At 43.0% G+C, this 16,434-nt stretch overlaps 2 protein-coding genes across 5 annotated transcripts in view; both read right to left on the bottom strand.

The window, feature by feature from the left end:
* LOC149304627 (nesprin-2-like) overlaps window positions 1-9,182 on the bottom strand; it is a 31,317-nt gene extending 22,135 nt beyond the window's left edge. For both annotated transcript variants that reach the window (XM_089478992.1, XM_089478993.1), the window contains exon 1: window positions 5,433-9,182. The gene's annotated coding sequence lies outside the window, so the exon portion shown is untranslated. The remainder of the gene's footprint in view (window positions 1-5,432) is intronic.
* Window positions 9,183-9,280: 98 nt separating this feature from the next.
* On the bottom strand, window positions 9,281-16,196 carry LOC149304626 (putative RNA/DNA demethylase ALKBH6). 3 transcript variants are annotated; one of them, XM_089479000.1, is made up of 7 exons: window positions 16,109-16,196; window positions 13,000-13,140; window positions 12,595-12,663; window positions 12,003-12,063; window positions 11,125-11,276; window positions 10,379-10,495; window positions 9,281-9,738 (listed from the first exon to the last, which is right to left on the bottom strand). In XM_089479000.1, the coding sequence occupies exons 2-7, from the start codon at window positions 13,051-13,053 to the stop codon at window positions 9,466-9,468; spliced, it is 726 nt and encodes a 241-aa protein (XP_089335126.1). In that variant the 5' UTR covers window positions 13,054-13,140; window positions 16,109-16,196; the 3' UTR covers window positions 9,281-9,465. The 3 variants fall into 3 exon arrangements, with proteins under 3 accessions (XP_089335126.1, XP_089335128.1, XP_089335127.1); XM_089479002.1 differs by having other exon boundaries at window positions 9,281-9,735; XM_089479001.1 differs by lacking the exon at window positions 16,109-16,196 and adding an exon at window positions 13,952-14,214.
* Between the last annotated feature and the right edge of the window lie 238 nt (window positions 16,197-16,434).

Genomic DNA, 16,434 nt, shown 5'->3' with positions numbered 1-16,434 from the left:
TCAACTCCCAGAAGCCCTAGCCAGCTTGGCCAACTGTCAGGAATTCTGGGGACTAAAGTCCAGAACATCTGGAGGACCAAAGAATCACTGGTGAAGAAGATGGAACTCCTTCTTGTAACCAGCTTTTAAAGGCATAGGAACAATTGATCAGTTGGCAACCCTAAAAGAACCCAATGGCTTGGAAAAGGGACTGTTTTGGACTTTGTCGCTGTATGCTTTCAAGTTGTTTTAGACTTATGGTGACCTATCACAGGGTTTCCTGCGGGCTGAGACTGTGTGAGTTTACAAAGGGAAAGTGCAGTGAGTTCCCATGGCCAAGTCGGAATTTGAACTCTGTTCTCCAGAGTCAAAGTCCAAAGTTCAAACCATTACGCTCCCCAAATCTTCCAAGTCAATATGGCCATACTGCCTGAATAATCCTTTAGATCCTTTGTTACATGCCCCTAAGTTTTACCCTCGACGTATCCATGAATCATACCCAAATCTATAATGTTGAGCCCCAAACCTGCCCTCAACTTATACATGAGGTCAATTTATAGCCAAGTATATACGGGTAATTTATTTGACGTCTATTGATTTCCAAAGAGAGAGGACATCTGCTTGCCGTCAGAGGCCCAGCTCTCTGCAGCCGATTTCCCGTAACGCGCTCCTTTGCATCTGCCCCATGGCCAGCCCCTAAGAAGGTGGCAAAGCCAGGTTGCAAGTCAATAAAGAATAACCCCTGTCCTAAATCAAGGAACAAAGGAAACACAACCGGATTTTCCTCTCCGTTTTCTGCCGCGTGAGTGGTTTTGTGCTCAGGTAACAGATAGTGCCCAGAGGTGTTGTCTTGGAGGGCGGGAGGGATGGGATTTCTCTCCCATATAGATACTCACACACACAAAAGTATGAAAGGCTATGCTTTTATTAGAAGAAAAGGCCCAAAGGATATTGTTGCAAGAGGAAGGGATTTAGGGAGGGGGTGGGAAATCCTCTGCAGCGACTCAAAAATGAGCTTCGCAATAACTCCTCCCCATTTATTGCCTGTTTATTGACAGGATAAGGGCTTAATGTCAATTGCACAATTTTCACGGTTTAATCACTGTTTAAACTCCTACACACATTTATTGGTGGTGCAAGAATCGCTTCCCATTCTTTCCATGTTATTTCTGCCTCTGGTATGAAATGTTCTGCTGAGACTCAATGCCCAGGAACTTCATCCAGGGAGGTATACTTGCACTGATATGTGCACACTTTCCACTTCTTGCAGCATTTCCAGTTTCTGGGGTGAAATGCTTACTCAGGTTTGGAAGGAGGTCACTGTCGGCTTACTGCCTTTTTTGTGTTATCTGTATTTATTTATAAATAAAACAGAGTGGGCAGAAGTGGAAGCAGTGGACACTTTTAAACAGCCGCCAAAGCCCATTACTGCTGCATCAGTTCTTCAGGAGAAAGAGGTGCAGCCTCTTAAAAAGGCTTACAAAGTCTCGAGCCACGTATATTGCGCCCATGTATGATGCATGCGGGTGCACTATATAAATTCATGCTTCATAGTCATGCTCAAAATGTAGGACATTTCAGATTTACTACTGGACATAATGTAAGACACGTCCTGGAAAAAGGTAGAAATCTGGTCATGCTGACCAAGGGTCCCTTCATAATACGCAATTCTAGCTCCATGATTCCACTTCAACTTCCAAGGCAACATGGCATTCCTTAATGATAAAGAGAATAAAAGTATTGTACTCTGCAGCTTCTCAGTGGCACTTTTGCTAAGGAAAGTCTGCTGCTCCAAGGCTTAGTCCCTGGTTCGAAGTGACACTCTCATATTTATTTCTCTTTCCTTTCTGAAAGGAGGAAGGATGGCGTTCGGTTGACACACAGCAGCTCCGGTCCAGACAGCTTTCCTATTAAATTCAGGTTAAAAGCTGCTGGAGTCATGCCTTGCCTTTATCAAATATTGCAAATATTTTCACAGCAGCAAAAAACAAACAAGGTGTTTCTTTCCCGGCTGTAATGAATTCTTGCTGCACAAAAGCAAACAAGAACGCAGCTTCTCGCTGGTCCTGGGCTGCCTCCGGCGTTCCACACTCAACAGAAAAATTGGCACAAAAATGTTCCAGCCACTTCACGCCGAGTCCGTTCACAGCAGATGGTTTTGCGATACGTTGCTTGCAAACACGGCGGGCTTAATTTTGACCCTCGGAAATGGTCATGAACAGATTTATAGGAAGGGGTGAAGTTAATGTAAAACATGCACAGAGTACATTGCAGTCCTCTCCTTGCCCGGATCCCTCACTCCATGTGGACTCTGGGCACTAGTGTTGTTTATTTATATAGTGCCGTAGATGTACATGCCTCCAGTGTCAAATGTCATGTGTTCTCCAACACTGCAAATACAAAAAACTGGGAAACATGTGGCCAGCAGCATCAATGTGTGGCCAGCATGGCAGAAGTTACTAAGGAGGAGCAACGCATAAGCTAGGAGACGCTGCAGCAGTTTGCTTTTGCTTGAGCTGACTGGGAAAGAGAAGGTTCCACCTGTTTTCATACCTAGAGGAGTGCAACCAAAAAAGTCAACTCAAGGGTGTGGGAGATGAAAAGGGCCATGGCTGCAAAGCACATGCAAAAAGCACATGCCATCCCTCTGCATGCGCTCATTGCCAAGATACACATAGACTCTTGTGTCTTCCTGGCTCCCAAGTTGGTGAAACGTGGACTTGTAAACAGCAAAGTACAGCTCTCATGCATGGCTTTCGTGAACCTCACTACTCTCCAAATGGCTTTTGCAACCACATATTCAGATATACAGTCAGCCCTCCATATCCACTGATTTTTTTTTATCTATGGATTTTAACATCCCACGGTTTGAAAATACTTAATATATATATAAATTTCAAAATGCAAACTTTGATATATTTTTTCCATTTTATATAAGCAACGCCATTTTTCTACACCATTATATTTAATGGGACTTGAGCATCCACAGATTTTGGTATCCTGGAACCAAACTCCAGCGGATACCAAGGGACTATTGTATCCTGGAAAATGCTACTACTTGGACTATGTATCCCAAACCCTGGATCCCATTTTGGGAGAAAGGCGGGGTATGAATCCAATAGATGAAACCACCAGCACCAGGCAGCTTGTCCATACCTTCGAACATTGCACAGATGACAACTGGGACACTTGTGGCCAAGTCTAGCCTCCTTTTTTCTGACTGGGGTTGACCAGGTGCCTTTGAGAAACAGGACATTAAAGGAGTCGCCCTTTGCCAATGTTTGTCGGTTGCAACCGGTTAGTCAAAGCTAGACTGCTTCCGGACATGGAGGTTCTATTTAGGGAAAGAGGTCAGAGCTATTATTAGATATCGTCATGAATTGTTTTGTTTAATAAGCCATCTCAGTGAATGACTGTGGGCAGAGTGCCTAGCTCCATTGTACAACACCTTCTTTGCCTGCAAGGAAAAAGAAAGCCCCAGGTCCAACCTTGCCATGCAGGCATACAAATGAAATAAAAGGCTGCCTTTTCTGAAATCCTAGCAAACTGTTGTCAGTCAGGACAGAGGATCCTGAGCTAAAAGGATGGACATTGTGGTGGTGATACAGTCCAGATATTCATACCTTGCGGCAGCGAGTGCCACAGATCTCTTTATTATGCATTACTTGAAAAGCTTCAGGTGGGATGATAGAAAGTTAATGGGGAAGATCCCTGCCAAATCATGATAGTTAGAAGGTGTGCCTCCATCACACCCAAGTAAGACTTTCTTATTGCATTGGACAGGCTGTTCCCTAATCCTGGGAATGTTGTCCAGCCTCTGGGAAAATCTCCTGCATTCCTCCCATAATCCCATCCCAGCCTTCGCAGCTCATACTACGCCTCCCAATTATCCACCAAGAAAGAGGCTGTCTTTGGGTTAAGTAAGCTTCTGGTGCATCTGGACTGTAGAAATAATGCACTTTGACACCACTGTAACTGCCATGGCTCCATCCTACACAACCCTGGGATGCGTAGTTTGGTCAGGCACCAGCGCTCTTTGGCAGAGAACGCAAAAGACCTTGCAGAACTACAAATCTCAGGATTCCATAGGACAGAGCTGCAGCACCTAAAGTCTTGTCAATTTGCATTATTTCTACCATGTAGATGCACCCTGAGACAAATTCTCAAATCTGAAGAAATTAGGGCACTGCCAGAACTTGGGAAAAGTTACTATTCTTTGCAGATGGGGGATGCGCACCAGATTGTGTCTGATCTCAGATGATGACTGCCCTTACAAGAGACAATACCACAAACCAAGTAAAAGAAGATTGGAAACTGGTAAGAACTTACAGGAATAAGAGATGGACAAGCCTGGAATAATACACTGAATTACTAGGAAGATCACTTAAGAACATCTAAGAACAATGCAGCAAAGACATAGCTGTAATATGAAAAAACAACAGAAGGAAATTCATTAAGAGTGCAACATGAATCAAGGCTACAACTTGGACTCAAGGAAAAGAAATTTCATTTCAGCAAACAAATAGAAAGTCCAAAACAGCCAGAGAGGAAGCTGATTTTTTTTTTTTTAAATAAAGGGTTGCACACACATTTTGGGTGGTACGAGATTTATTTAAGAGAAGAACAATGTAAAGTAATGATACACATGTGCAACTTTTGAGTGTAATAAAGAGAATCATGTAATTATGGGGGGAGATAAGCAGGGTCAGCCCTGGCTAGTGCTTGGATGGGAGACCACCAACCAATACTAGGCATTGTAGGTTCTATTCCAGAAGAAGGGACTTGCAAAGACACCTCTGAGGATTCCCTGTCTAAGAAAACCCTACAAAAGTAATGGAGTCACCCTAAATTGTCAGGTAGCTTAACGCAACACACAAAGGATCGCAATACCCAGAATCCTCCAGGTGGCTGAGGTTTCTTTTCTAAAACAGCAGAAATGAAAGCCCATGCTCGGAAGGATAACACAGCTCTGCTTTCAGCGCCACCGATACGTCAAGGAAAAATAATGCATTAGCATCTGAACATACACAGAGTGCATTCAGTCTTCCAGAGTGTAACCACATCCATCTCTACTTATTTGTCAGCTAGACAGCCTTTGCAAGATACCAAAGGAAATGCAAGGACATTCAGACTTTTAACAACCAAGATTTGCCAGTATTTGTTAAAAATCCACATTTTATTATTTTCCTGCTCATTCCTTGTTACTGGGCCACGAAGAAACGAAAATAGCTCCAGCATATTTAAAAGCCAGTTAATATGCCTGCCTTCGTAAGCCTCCTGCAATTAATAAAAGCAAAGCTGTACATCAGCTAATCTCCCCAATAAATTTGCAGCAGCCATCCAGAAAAGCAAAGCTAAAAATGTCAAATCTGATGGCATTTCATTCATAGCCAGGTCGCCTCTTGAGCATCTGGAAAAACTAAGGGGCAAGTCTCATTTCCCATCAGACTCACCTGAAGAGAGGATCTCCGGAAAGACACCACTTGATTTGGCCGTCAGGGTCCCTGCAAGGAGAAATCCAGCCAGCGTAGAATCTGAAACCTTTCTGCTCCAGAGCCTGACCTCTTGGCTTTCCTCACTTGTCAATCATTAAACAGGTGTCCTAACAGCAGACCATTGCATCAGCTGCAGAGAAACCTGGCAAAAGGGACCGAGACCGCTTTGCTCAGATGTTGTCCCTCCAGGGAAGGAAGAGGGGCTGGCTGCAAGGGATGCAACCCTCCCCAAAATCTCTGCCCAGGTGTTTGGCTTTCCCCGCACACAAGCCAACAAACTGTTCTCTATCTGCAGATGCCTGCACAAAGAGAAACCAGGAACAGGGAGGGGTCAGGTTGTCAGGTAACTTGATTCTCCAACGGTAACAACAAGCGGGAAGAAAACAGCCAACTTACAGACAAGGCAGGTGCGTCTCCCTTTGCCGCTTCATGCAAAATACTAAGAGGAGAGAAGGCGCACGCTTACACCTGGCTCATGCAAAGCAAGGCTACAGGATCAGGGCCCTTAGTAAGTGACCCTTGCCACCATCTGCAGTGATGCGTTCAAGTTTTTCAGTCCAAGTCTCAAGTCAAGTCCCAATTCCTTGCAAGATGTTTTCAGGTCAAGTCTGAAGCCAAGTCTCTACCTTCAAGTCTCAAGTTGAGTCTCAAGTCCTTGCAAGATGCTTTCAAGTCAAGTCTGAAGCCAAGTCTCAAGTCTCTACCTTGAAGTCCTAGCAAGATACTTTCAAGTCAAATCCCTACCTTCCAAGTCTCAAGCCCTTGCAAGGTACTTTCAAGTCAAGTCTCAAATCTGGGAGCCAACTTTTAATTTAAAAAGGGAGTCGGGGTGCATTTTTCTATAGAACAGCAAGTGCGTTAAATGGTCTTGAGGCAGGGTCTCAAGTGCATTAGGTCTGCTTGGCAGGTGTCTCCGCTGCACATCAGAGGAGCCTTTTAAAGCTTTTCAAAAGCTTCAGAAGGATTCTTCTACCTCAAGCCCATTGCCCAATGTATTTGCTGTTCCCTTCTGAGAAATGCACCCCATACTTTGAGGCCAGGTCTTGCCTGCTGCTCAAAGTGAATGGCACCAGAAAGTGAGTCACTAAAAATATGCAAGTCTCAAGTCAGGTTAGTGTGTCCTTTTTGCCAAGTCAAGTAGTTGAAACAACCTTAAGTTCACCTTAAGTCTGAGTCAACTGACTCAGGTCTACATCACTGGTAACTTGTGAGGACCATTCACATGTTGCTAACTGCCTTCAAGTTGCCTTTTCAGTATCCCACTCTCTGCCATGCTAGAAATTTGGGGCCCTCTGTATCCACGGATTCCTTTTCCATGGATTCAAGCATCCATGGCTTGCGAGTATTTTTTAAAAATACAAATTCCAAAAAGCAAACCTCAATTTTTCCATTTTACTACGTCATTATATTTAATGGGTCTTGAGCATCCATGGATTTTGGTCCCCATGGGGGATTCCTGGAACCAAACTCCAGTGGATACCAAGGACCCGTTGGACATTTCTCTGGGGGCCAGAATTAATATTTTGGAGTAATGCCCCCATTTTTACCCATCCTTGCCTACCACAAAGCTACAATCCCTTCCCAGCTAAATTTGTTATAGCAAATTATATGGTCAAAGAACAACCTGTACTCTCATTATTGTCACCTGCATCAAGCAAACCACACCTTAGCAGATCTCATGCTAATTCAATGCACTTTTTCCACTGGTTTGTGCATTCAAAGCCACCCGAGGCTTAATGAAAGCCATAGCACTCCTGCAGAGCCTATTATCAAAGCCAGAGAAGTCGTATGTGCGCATAGTTTTAATTGTTCCACCTGAGCACTCTCTGCGAGGATAAAGAGCATCAGGAAATAGGCTGTGCAGTAAACAAAACAGAATAATATATCAGGACTGAGTCAAAGATAGGTGTCCCCTCCATCAGCAAGCAATGACAAGCAGCTTCATAAGAAACGGCATCTAAATAGGTATGTGCAAAACCCAGACAATGTAGCAATGTAATCATATTTTCATGTAATGTTCTCAGACTCTTACGTGTTGTCCTTGATGTGTTTTTGTGTTGTCCTTTTACAAAGAGGCAGAAACACATCCAGTTTTTTATGCTATAATGTGCCTTGGTCTTTTTACCAATAAAACAACCATCTTTAGAGCATCTTAAGACACCTCTGTGGGATTGCCAGAAGCATCTGTTTAGCCACTAATTCGTACCCCATCTATGACTGCAACTCCCATCAGCCTTAAGGGAAGGGATACGGTATTTGATTTTAAAACAACATTAAAGACCAGTCTTTTTTTTGGCAGGGCTATCCAAGATGATTAGAGAGTGCTGAGTTCACTATTAAGCGGTATAGAAATGTAAATGCTACTATAAATGCTATGGTTTTTAAATGTTGAATTTTAAATTATGAATTTTTAAATGGAGTTTTGTTTGTCTTATTTGTCCTTTTAAAATGATATTGTGTATTTTAACTGATGCGTGTTATATATTAATTGGATGTTGTTCCTTGCCTCAATCCACAGGGAGAGCTGGGTACAAAATAACAACAATGGTTGTTGTTGCTGGATGCCAAGGCAGTCCACCTGCCTCTGGAAGGCCACTCATTTTGTCATTCTGGTCCAATGGTAAACCAACAAGTGTGTCAAACTGAACCCAAATACTTTCAGAATGGTGACGATGACTTTCTCTTTGTTTCCTTCTTCAAAGAACCAGAAACCGAAATTCTGCATTGCTCACATATGCTTGATCAGTCTTTTTATGTCAACCTTCAGATTTTTAAATGTAGCACTTCCTTGTGAAACACGCCACAAATGGATATGCTCCAGATTTGAATTATGAGCCAGAACTAATATGGAGAGACACAGCAGGCGAAGGGAACAAATCACAAACAAGAAACAGAGTCTAGATCTTCTGGTTTTGCCAGCTAGCCTTCTTGGTCTTCTCTTCTACAGCGGAGTCAGCAACATCAAACAGTCCAGGGCCAAGGAATACTTCACTGTGGACTGCATGAGATGTGGAAATACCTTTTTAAAAAATATGAGAAGTCCACTGCCAGTTGGTTTTTCCAGTTGCCAGGGGAAGGTCGGAAAAGGCACAGTGGTCTGAGTGCTGGACAATGACTCTGAAAACCAGGGTTTGATTCTTCGTTTGGCCTTGAAACCCACTGGGTAACCTTGGGCAAGTCACACTCTCTCATCCTCGGGGGAAAGACAGTGGCAAACCTCTTCTGAACAAATCCTGCCAAGAAAACCCTGTGATAGGTTTGCCTTAGGGTCAGGCACAAACAGTTACACCTGATGGGATTTTGTAAGTTATTTTGCATCATTTTCCATTGTTTCATCCTTTACATCCTTTGTTACATGCTTCCATGCTTCATTGTTGTTGTGTGCCCAAATCATTTCTGACTTACGGTGATCCTTTCACAGGGGTTTCTTGGCAAGTTTCTTCAGAGGGGTTTGCCACTGCCATCCTCAGAGCCTGAGAGGGTGTGAATTGCCCACAGATCATATCAAAATCTATAAGTTTGGTCTCAAGACCTGCCCTCGACTTACACATAAGGTCAATTTATACATGAGTATATACAGTATGTATCAAAGCTGCTGCCATAGCCTCCTCCTCCTTTGTCTTTGTCTCCAGGGCTTACTATTCTTGTCTCTCTCTCACACATACTGTTCCTTTCCTGATAGTGCATGCAGATTTGTGGTTGCTAGTGGCTGCTCTTGCATAAATCATGTGCATTTAGGGGGTTGTTCTCACAAGCCGCAGACGGCAAAGCAAAGTCACTGAAGACCATGCGGGGAGACTGGTAAATGGAGTATTTTTTTTCTATATTGAACCAAGAATCTTAAAAAAAAACAGACCCGTAATTCGCGACACAGAGAGCAGTCCCTGCATGTCAGAAAGAGAACTCCACTTCCCCGGCATGCTAGATTTCTACAACAATAAGATTTTTTTGGTCTGCATGGAAGAACACTGCACCCTGCAAAGCGAAACAGTCACTTCCTTTTGCCCAGAATAATGGAGGTTTTCAGTACTTTCGGGACGTAGCGGATCGTGAGCGACACCCGTGTCCCCCGCTGCAACCTGTCTCCAAGTTTGGAGCTGCACACGGCTGCATTAGCCACTTGCTCTGTAACAGTGTCCTCTGTGACGAAGCGGATACCATGAAGGTAATGGGTGTACATGTCTTCCCGCAAGACCAAGAGGCTCCGGGGCTTGAGGAACAAGGATAGGAAGTGGCGCTGCTCTTCTGTCTGCAGGGAAAGCTCCTTGGAAAAAGCAGAACACAGCCCTTAGTGGTGATGCTTCTAGGAGAAAGAATGCACAGTCTGAAAATAAAACATTACAGCCTCTGACTCTGTTCTGTTTCGGAAATCGGTGTAGTTCCAGGTCTCGTCAAGACTTCATTTGGTGCCAAACACTGGCCCAGGTTACTGCTATAAGATAACATGGTCTACAGCAAAAAAGCTGGAGAAGCTGCAGCAGTTTGCTTTTGCCTGAGCCAACTGGAAAATACAAGATTCCTTCTCCTGCCTCACTTTTCCTCATAGAACTCAGCCTCCCAAATATAATAGTGTAATATAATATAGATTATATAGTGCCCCATGCCAGGCAAAAGGTAGGAGATAATAAACAATGAATCATTAGCCACCTTAAGACTGTGAGCTTGGAAACATTGCTTCTGGACTGCAATGCCTAGAATCCCTCATCACAGCCACATGTCAGCTGGGGTGTTCTGGGAATTGTAGTTCCAAAAAAAGAACTGGAGAGGAAGGCTGGACATTAATCAAATACACAATGAAAATTGGATCAGCGAAGCCGACATTTCCAGCCTGCCAGAACCAGTGAACCACAAGAAGGGGCTAAAAAGTGAAGATAACATGATATTTGGTTTTTAACATCATTTACCTCTTCAACTTCCATTTGCTGCCCTCTGCTGACAGGATGGTAGAAATCGAGGAGGGTGTGAGACCCTAAATTGATGGTTGTAACGGTAGGGAAATATAATGGTCCATCCTCATGAGGCTGTAAGGGAAATGGATACCGATTATCAGCAGTTGGAATTGTGGAGCTGGAAGCTATTTTTGGTAGACTTGGAGTTAGTAGAAACGTACTGGCTCTGATACCGGCTTCAAAATAAAAACTAATCATAAAGCAATGTGTGGAAAATATATCATTATTCCAAAATCTAAAAACTCCAAAATCCAAAACACTTTTGGTCCCAAGCATTTGGGATAAGAGAGACTCAGTTTATTATATAGTTCTATAGTTTATTTTCTGTCAATCTAAGTAGCCTATCAATTGATATGGTGGTGACGAAATGCCTTGAGCTACCATTTCACTACAATTTGCCATTACTAATTCATGTACATCTGGGGTATGAAATGCTTTGTGCTGCCATTTAAACTACAGTAAATGTGTCATTACTAATTACAGTGATATACATTTGCCATTTAAGAAGAGGCTAAAATTGAAGAGTCGAAAAATAGAGGAATTGGAGTCAAATCCTTGGTGGACTGACTCAAGAGTGTCGATTATCAGATAGAGGAAAGAAAGCAGGCCACCTCTGCGCAAGAGATAAGAGCAGATTGGAGATAAGAGCAGAAAAAGACACACCCAGGGCCCATTTCAAAGCATGAGAGCTGTTCAGTTACCATAATGCCTTCACCAGGACGGTACTCATTTACTAGGACGTGATTGGCCTGTTCCCCTCCAAAAACGCCAAGGGAGGAGACTTTCTCTGTGTAGGTCTGGAGCCAAGGGGGCAGCTTCTCTTGAACCATCCCCTTTGGGTGCGGCAGCCCTCCTGGAAGAAGATGACCCACAGAAACAAAACATGATCAGTGCAGAAAGGTGCCCGCAACATGGCTGGCAAGAGCAACAACTTTTGTCTACATACAGATTATACTAGCCATACTCCAGATGTGTTGAATCACAATTAACTAGCGTCAGCCCTTCGCATCCATGGACTTGCCATCTGTGGATTGGAGCATTAACACATGGTCTCCTTGATGATGGCGCATGCACCCAGCAGATACCAAGGGCCTACTGTATCACTGCTTTTTGTCTTTCCTCTTTGTTGTATTGCTAGGATGGGAATCCTGCAGCCCTCCCAATGTGGTCGGGCTACAACACGCAACACTCCTCAGCACTGGCTAGGCCTGATGAGAATTGTAGTCCAATGACATACCAACTTGCTGCATTCCTCTAAGTGTGTTTTAAAGCTTCTTTTTGAAAAAATAAACTGTTCTGAGTAGGCAAAAGTGTTATATAATCTGTCCTTGTTTAATCACATGATATGTATTTTTACTTCCACGCCATACACACGCATGCCTTAACCATCTGCTCTTCTTATGCACTTTGCTCATACTCCAAGTTACATTATTTGACTATCTTCAGGTGGGGGTTGGACTTTACACAGTATTTCTTACTGACTCACTGGGTGCTTTTAAGGCTATGCCTCAAAAATAATATGTAAACGCAGCACATGCTCCCTGTCTCTCATACACACCGAAACCCATGCAAACGTTACCCCAGTTCTGCAGCCTCCGTCCAGATAGCTGAGTCCATTTTGGCTTTGGGGCCCCATAAACCTGGGAAGAATAAAACACAGGACATTCCTGGGTGGGTTGCAAGAACAACGGGGCTGCCAGATCCTCATCCGAAAACGCCACCCAGATGTGTTTAAAATCTCCTCGTTCGTGGCACTCTCAAGTTACTATAAATGGTCACTAGCTGTCTATGGTGCCACAGTATTTCCAGTTTCTCTGTGTGGTTGTGAAAGCCGGATGGAGAAGGAAGCTGGCAGGAAGAAGATCAATACATTTTGGAAAGCGGTTCTGGTGGAAGGCTCTGAACAAACTGGACTGTCAAAAAGACAAATGAATTAGTCTTAATTCTGCATATGCGCCGGAGCATGAATGCGCTTTGACATCACTTTTACTGCCATGGCTCAATGCTGCAAGGATTTGTAGTTTTGTGCGACATTGAGCCTTCTCTGTCAGAGAGCTCTAGTGCCACAACAAACTACAAATCCCAGGATTCCACAGGACGGAGCCATGGCAGTTAAAGGGGTATCAAACTGCATTAATTCTGCATGTGGCAACACACACAAATGTCCATACCTCTTGGAGGAGATAGGCTTCCTCTTTCTCAGAGATGAAATCAGGCATATAATAGGCAGCTGGAGGAGACTGTGAATGAAAAGGAGAATCTTGTGTATCCAAAGTGGGTCATATTAAAAGAAACAATATCTTATCAAATCAGATAAACAAAGGGAAGGACTAATGAAAGAAAAAGATGGGCAAAACGGACATTGTAATGAAATTGTAACCAAGATAGTACTGGACTGTAAAATATGCAAACAAGTGTCTTTGTGTTGATTGATGCTGCAATTTTTTATTGCGTATTTTAAAAAGGAGAATCTTGGAGCAACAAAGAAAATAAACAATGAAATAAATAAATAAAGGGCAAATAAATTCCCCAGTGATCTAAGACAAGCGGGTTCTTCCTCCCTTGAGATGGGCTACCTTTTCCACACGAAAGGCCTCCAATTCCAAAACGCTTTTGCGTGCTTCTGACATTTCGCAAGATGGCGGAGGAGATGCCAATCTTTCTCAGCCGTTTCTTCTCAAACCGTCACATGTCCGTGATTCTCACCCGAGACAGGCCTAGGAAAAGGAGTTCATTTTTTAAAAATTGAGTTATAGTTTAATTTGGGCTTGAACATTGGATTTCTTTATTTCTGTCACATTGCTATGGAGAACCTATAAATCCTGAGGTAAACGTTGCCTGAAACATGATATAAAACATATAAATAAGTGTGTTGTGAAAGCTAGGCCTCGCTACAATGATAAAAATTGCCTCACAGAGGTGAAAAGTTTCTCTCAGGCTGAGGCTAAATAACTCATACACCAAATATTTAAGATGTCTGATAGTGGCCAATGTTTTCCTGATTTGGCTCAAATTGTTAGGGGTTCCTTAACTTTGCCTCCCTTCTTTATTATTCTTCACTTGTCTTGCCTTTGTCGCCTCTTTGGCTTACTTTCTGCCCCATTCCCTCTTTTGTTATTTATAGACACTTTGTTTCTGGGCTTGAACATTGGGGTTTCTTTATTTCTGTCACATTGCTGTGGAGAACTTAAAAATCCTGAGGTAAAAATTGCCTGAAACATGATATAAAACGTATAAATAAGTGTGTTGTGAAAGCTAGGACTCACTACAGTGATAAAAAAAAGGTTCCCTCAGGCTGTGAGGTCCAAAACGCACTGCAGAAATAATCCAGTTTGAGACCGCTTTAACTGCTCTGGCTCCATAGCTAGAGAATCCTGGGAACTGTAGTTTATTGTGGCACCAGCGCTCTTTAATAGGGACGGCTAAATGTCTCACAAAACCACACTTCCCAGGATTCCCTAGCACTGAGCCAGGGCAGTTAAAGCGATCTCAAACTGGATTACATCTGCAGTGTGTTTTGGAACTTACTTTGTATAAAATGAGGCCTACTTCTGGCAGAGAAGCCATCACACTTTTACAAAAGAAGCTGTTGCCAAAGAAACCTATGGCAGGCTTCCACATTCCAGCATCCCTCAATGTGTTGGACTACAACCCCCAGCATCCCCATCCAACATGGCCAACAGCCACTGCGGTTGGAATGGTGGGAATCATTATCCGCCACATTGGACTGTTTTTAGCCAAACTAGATCCCACTCGGAATTTATATTGCTGAGTGGGATCCAAGCAGGACAACTTTTCATTGTCCATTGACCGACATGCCACTGGTTCATAACTAAAGACCAATGGTCCCCAAACTATGCTCTGGGGGCAAATAATAGAGATCCAACCCAGTCTCCTGGGTCTTTCTTGAGTCTTGTCAGTAGTATGGGATGAAATATTGGGTAGCATATTATTTGGGGGCTAACGGTCATACATTAACAACTGCACACCTGGGTCACTGCACAACTGGCGCCATGTACGTTTCTCTAGTATTAGAACTACTTACAATAGAAGACTGTTTAGATAAAGTTCTAGCAATGATTACAACAAGAAAATCAGGGTCCATTAGACCTCTGGTAGGCTTAAGCATTGCCTAATAAAGGTGCATTGTTTGCATTCAAGGGTTTTCTTAGGAATTTTCTAATCTCAGTGGTACACAGGTTCACACAACCTTGTAATATATTCTAGCATTGTAGTATTAGAACCTTGTAATATATGCTGCTAGGGCCTCGTTCCCACTACTTTTTAAACTGGATCGCAAATTGATTTAAATGATTCTGGTTCACACACGCTGAAGCGATTCGGAGATGGGGGCCATGCGCTAGACCCATTTAACCTGCCTCTTTTTGACGTTGACTTTTTCCATGTCTTTTTGGATAAATCGATTCCGCGCAAGTGTGAACCAGATGTGGATCGGAATCAATTTAAATTTGCCCTTCAGCCGGCTGGAGCAGGTCCATTTTGCACCAATTCATTTGTCAATGTGAACCACAAGTGGGTTATTTTATTTTGCAGCAAGAAAATGCAATTGGGGCAAATGCAGTGTGGACCACGCTCCGCTGCTGAACCGACCCATCGATTTGGATCTCAAAGCAATTTACTTGCAAGCGGGAATGCAGCCTAGCATTGCTATTATTATTATTATATTTTATGTTTAAAGTGCTGTAAATTTGCACAGTGCTGTACATAGAATGGATACAATCAATAAGAATAATAAAACCAGCCAGCTAGAACAAAATAAGCAAACAAGCAAACAATTGTTGTTATGATGTGCTTTTACATCAGCTCTGATTTATGATTTATGGAATAGGCTTGGAAAGGTTTATTCAGAGCAACTTGCCCAAGATCACTTTTCTTCCCATAAGAGTTTTCTGCATTCGCTCCGTTCTCAGACACCAATACGAAAAATATAATACAGTCCCAACATGATTATAGCAAAACATGCACCTTTATTAGGCAATGCTTAAGCCTAAGAGAGGTCTAATGGACCCTGCTTTTCTTGTTGTAATCATTGCTATTTTGTTGCGTACTGTTTTAAGTTCTGTTTTATATCGTAAATTGCTTAATTGTATTTTAAGGGGAGTGGATGAGATTGTGGGATATGGATTGTATATTTTAATGCTGTAAGCCGCCATGATTGCACTGCGCAAAGGGGCGGGATAAAAATAAATTTTATTATTATTATTATTATTATTATTATTAATGGCCTTTTGGGGCCAAGTCTGGGGAAAAGGGTCCTATAAAATGTTAATTTTTAGATCCTATAGAAATCAGCCAAATGTCTATATTTCATTAAACGTATGCAGTGGCTTCTCTTCCTCAATGAATGAATCTCAAACACTTCTGGTCCCATCCATTTCAGATAAGGGAAACCCAACCTGTGCAGGTGCTTCCCAGAAAACAGATGCTAAACTAGGGTTGCACAGAAAGTACAGAAAGAAATGCTTGAGATGTCATGACTTTAAGGAATTAAAAACTGAACCATGCAACTTTGCATTAGCAGCTCTCTCTGATGGATTTCTGTCTGCTCTGCCAACTTTTAGGGCATGCAAAAAGAAAAGGAGGATAGCGACCCCAGAACCCAACAAGTCTTCTTTTTGACCCCTCTTCAAATAAAATAACCCAGAGGGCTCCTGATCTACCCACCTTTCCTCATTGCAAAGCCTTTTCTCATTGCAAATGCAAAGCCTCTTCCACTCCTTGCAAGAAGACAGCATGCTCTTCCGGGTTCCTGTTCGAGTGGCAGGGCTCTCGCCCAATGAAAAGCAAGCATTGCAAAAGCCCCGCCTTGCTTCAACCCAATGCACCAATCAGAGCTTTGCAAAATAAGCCTTTTGCGCTTAGAGCTCTTAGAATGGTGGAGGAGGCAGGTTTTTAGGTTGCATCTGCGCTATAGGAATAGTGCACTTTGAACCGCTTTAACTGCCTTGGTTCCAACCTGCAAAACCTTGGGATTTGTAGTTTTGGGGAGG

The sequence above is a fragment of the Sceloporus occidentalis genome, unplaced genomic scaffold, assembly GCF_023333645.1.
Source record: "Sceloporus occidentalis isolate IW3139 unplaced genomic scaffold, rSceOcc1.0.p SCAF_13, whole genome shotgun sequence".
Classification (NCBI taxonomy): Eukaryota; Metazoa; Chordata; class Lepidosauria; order Squamata; family Phrynosomatidae; genus Sceloporus; species Sceloporus occidentalis.
This window is presented reverse-complemented; position numbering and strand designations above follow the sequence as displayed.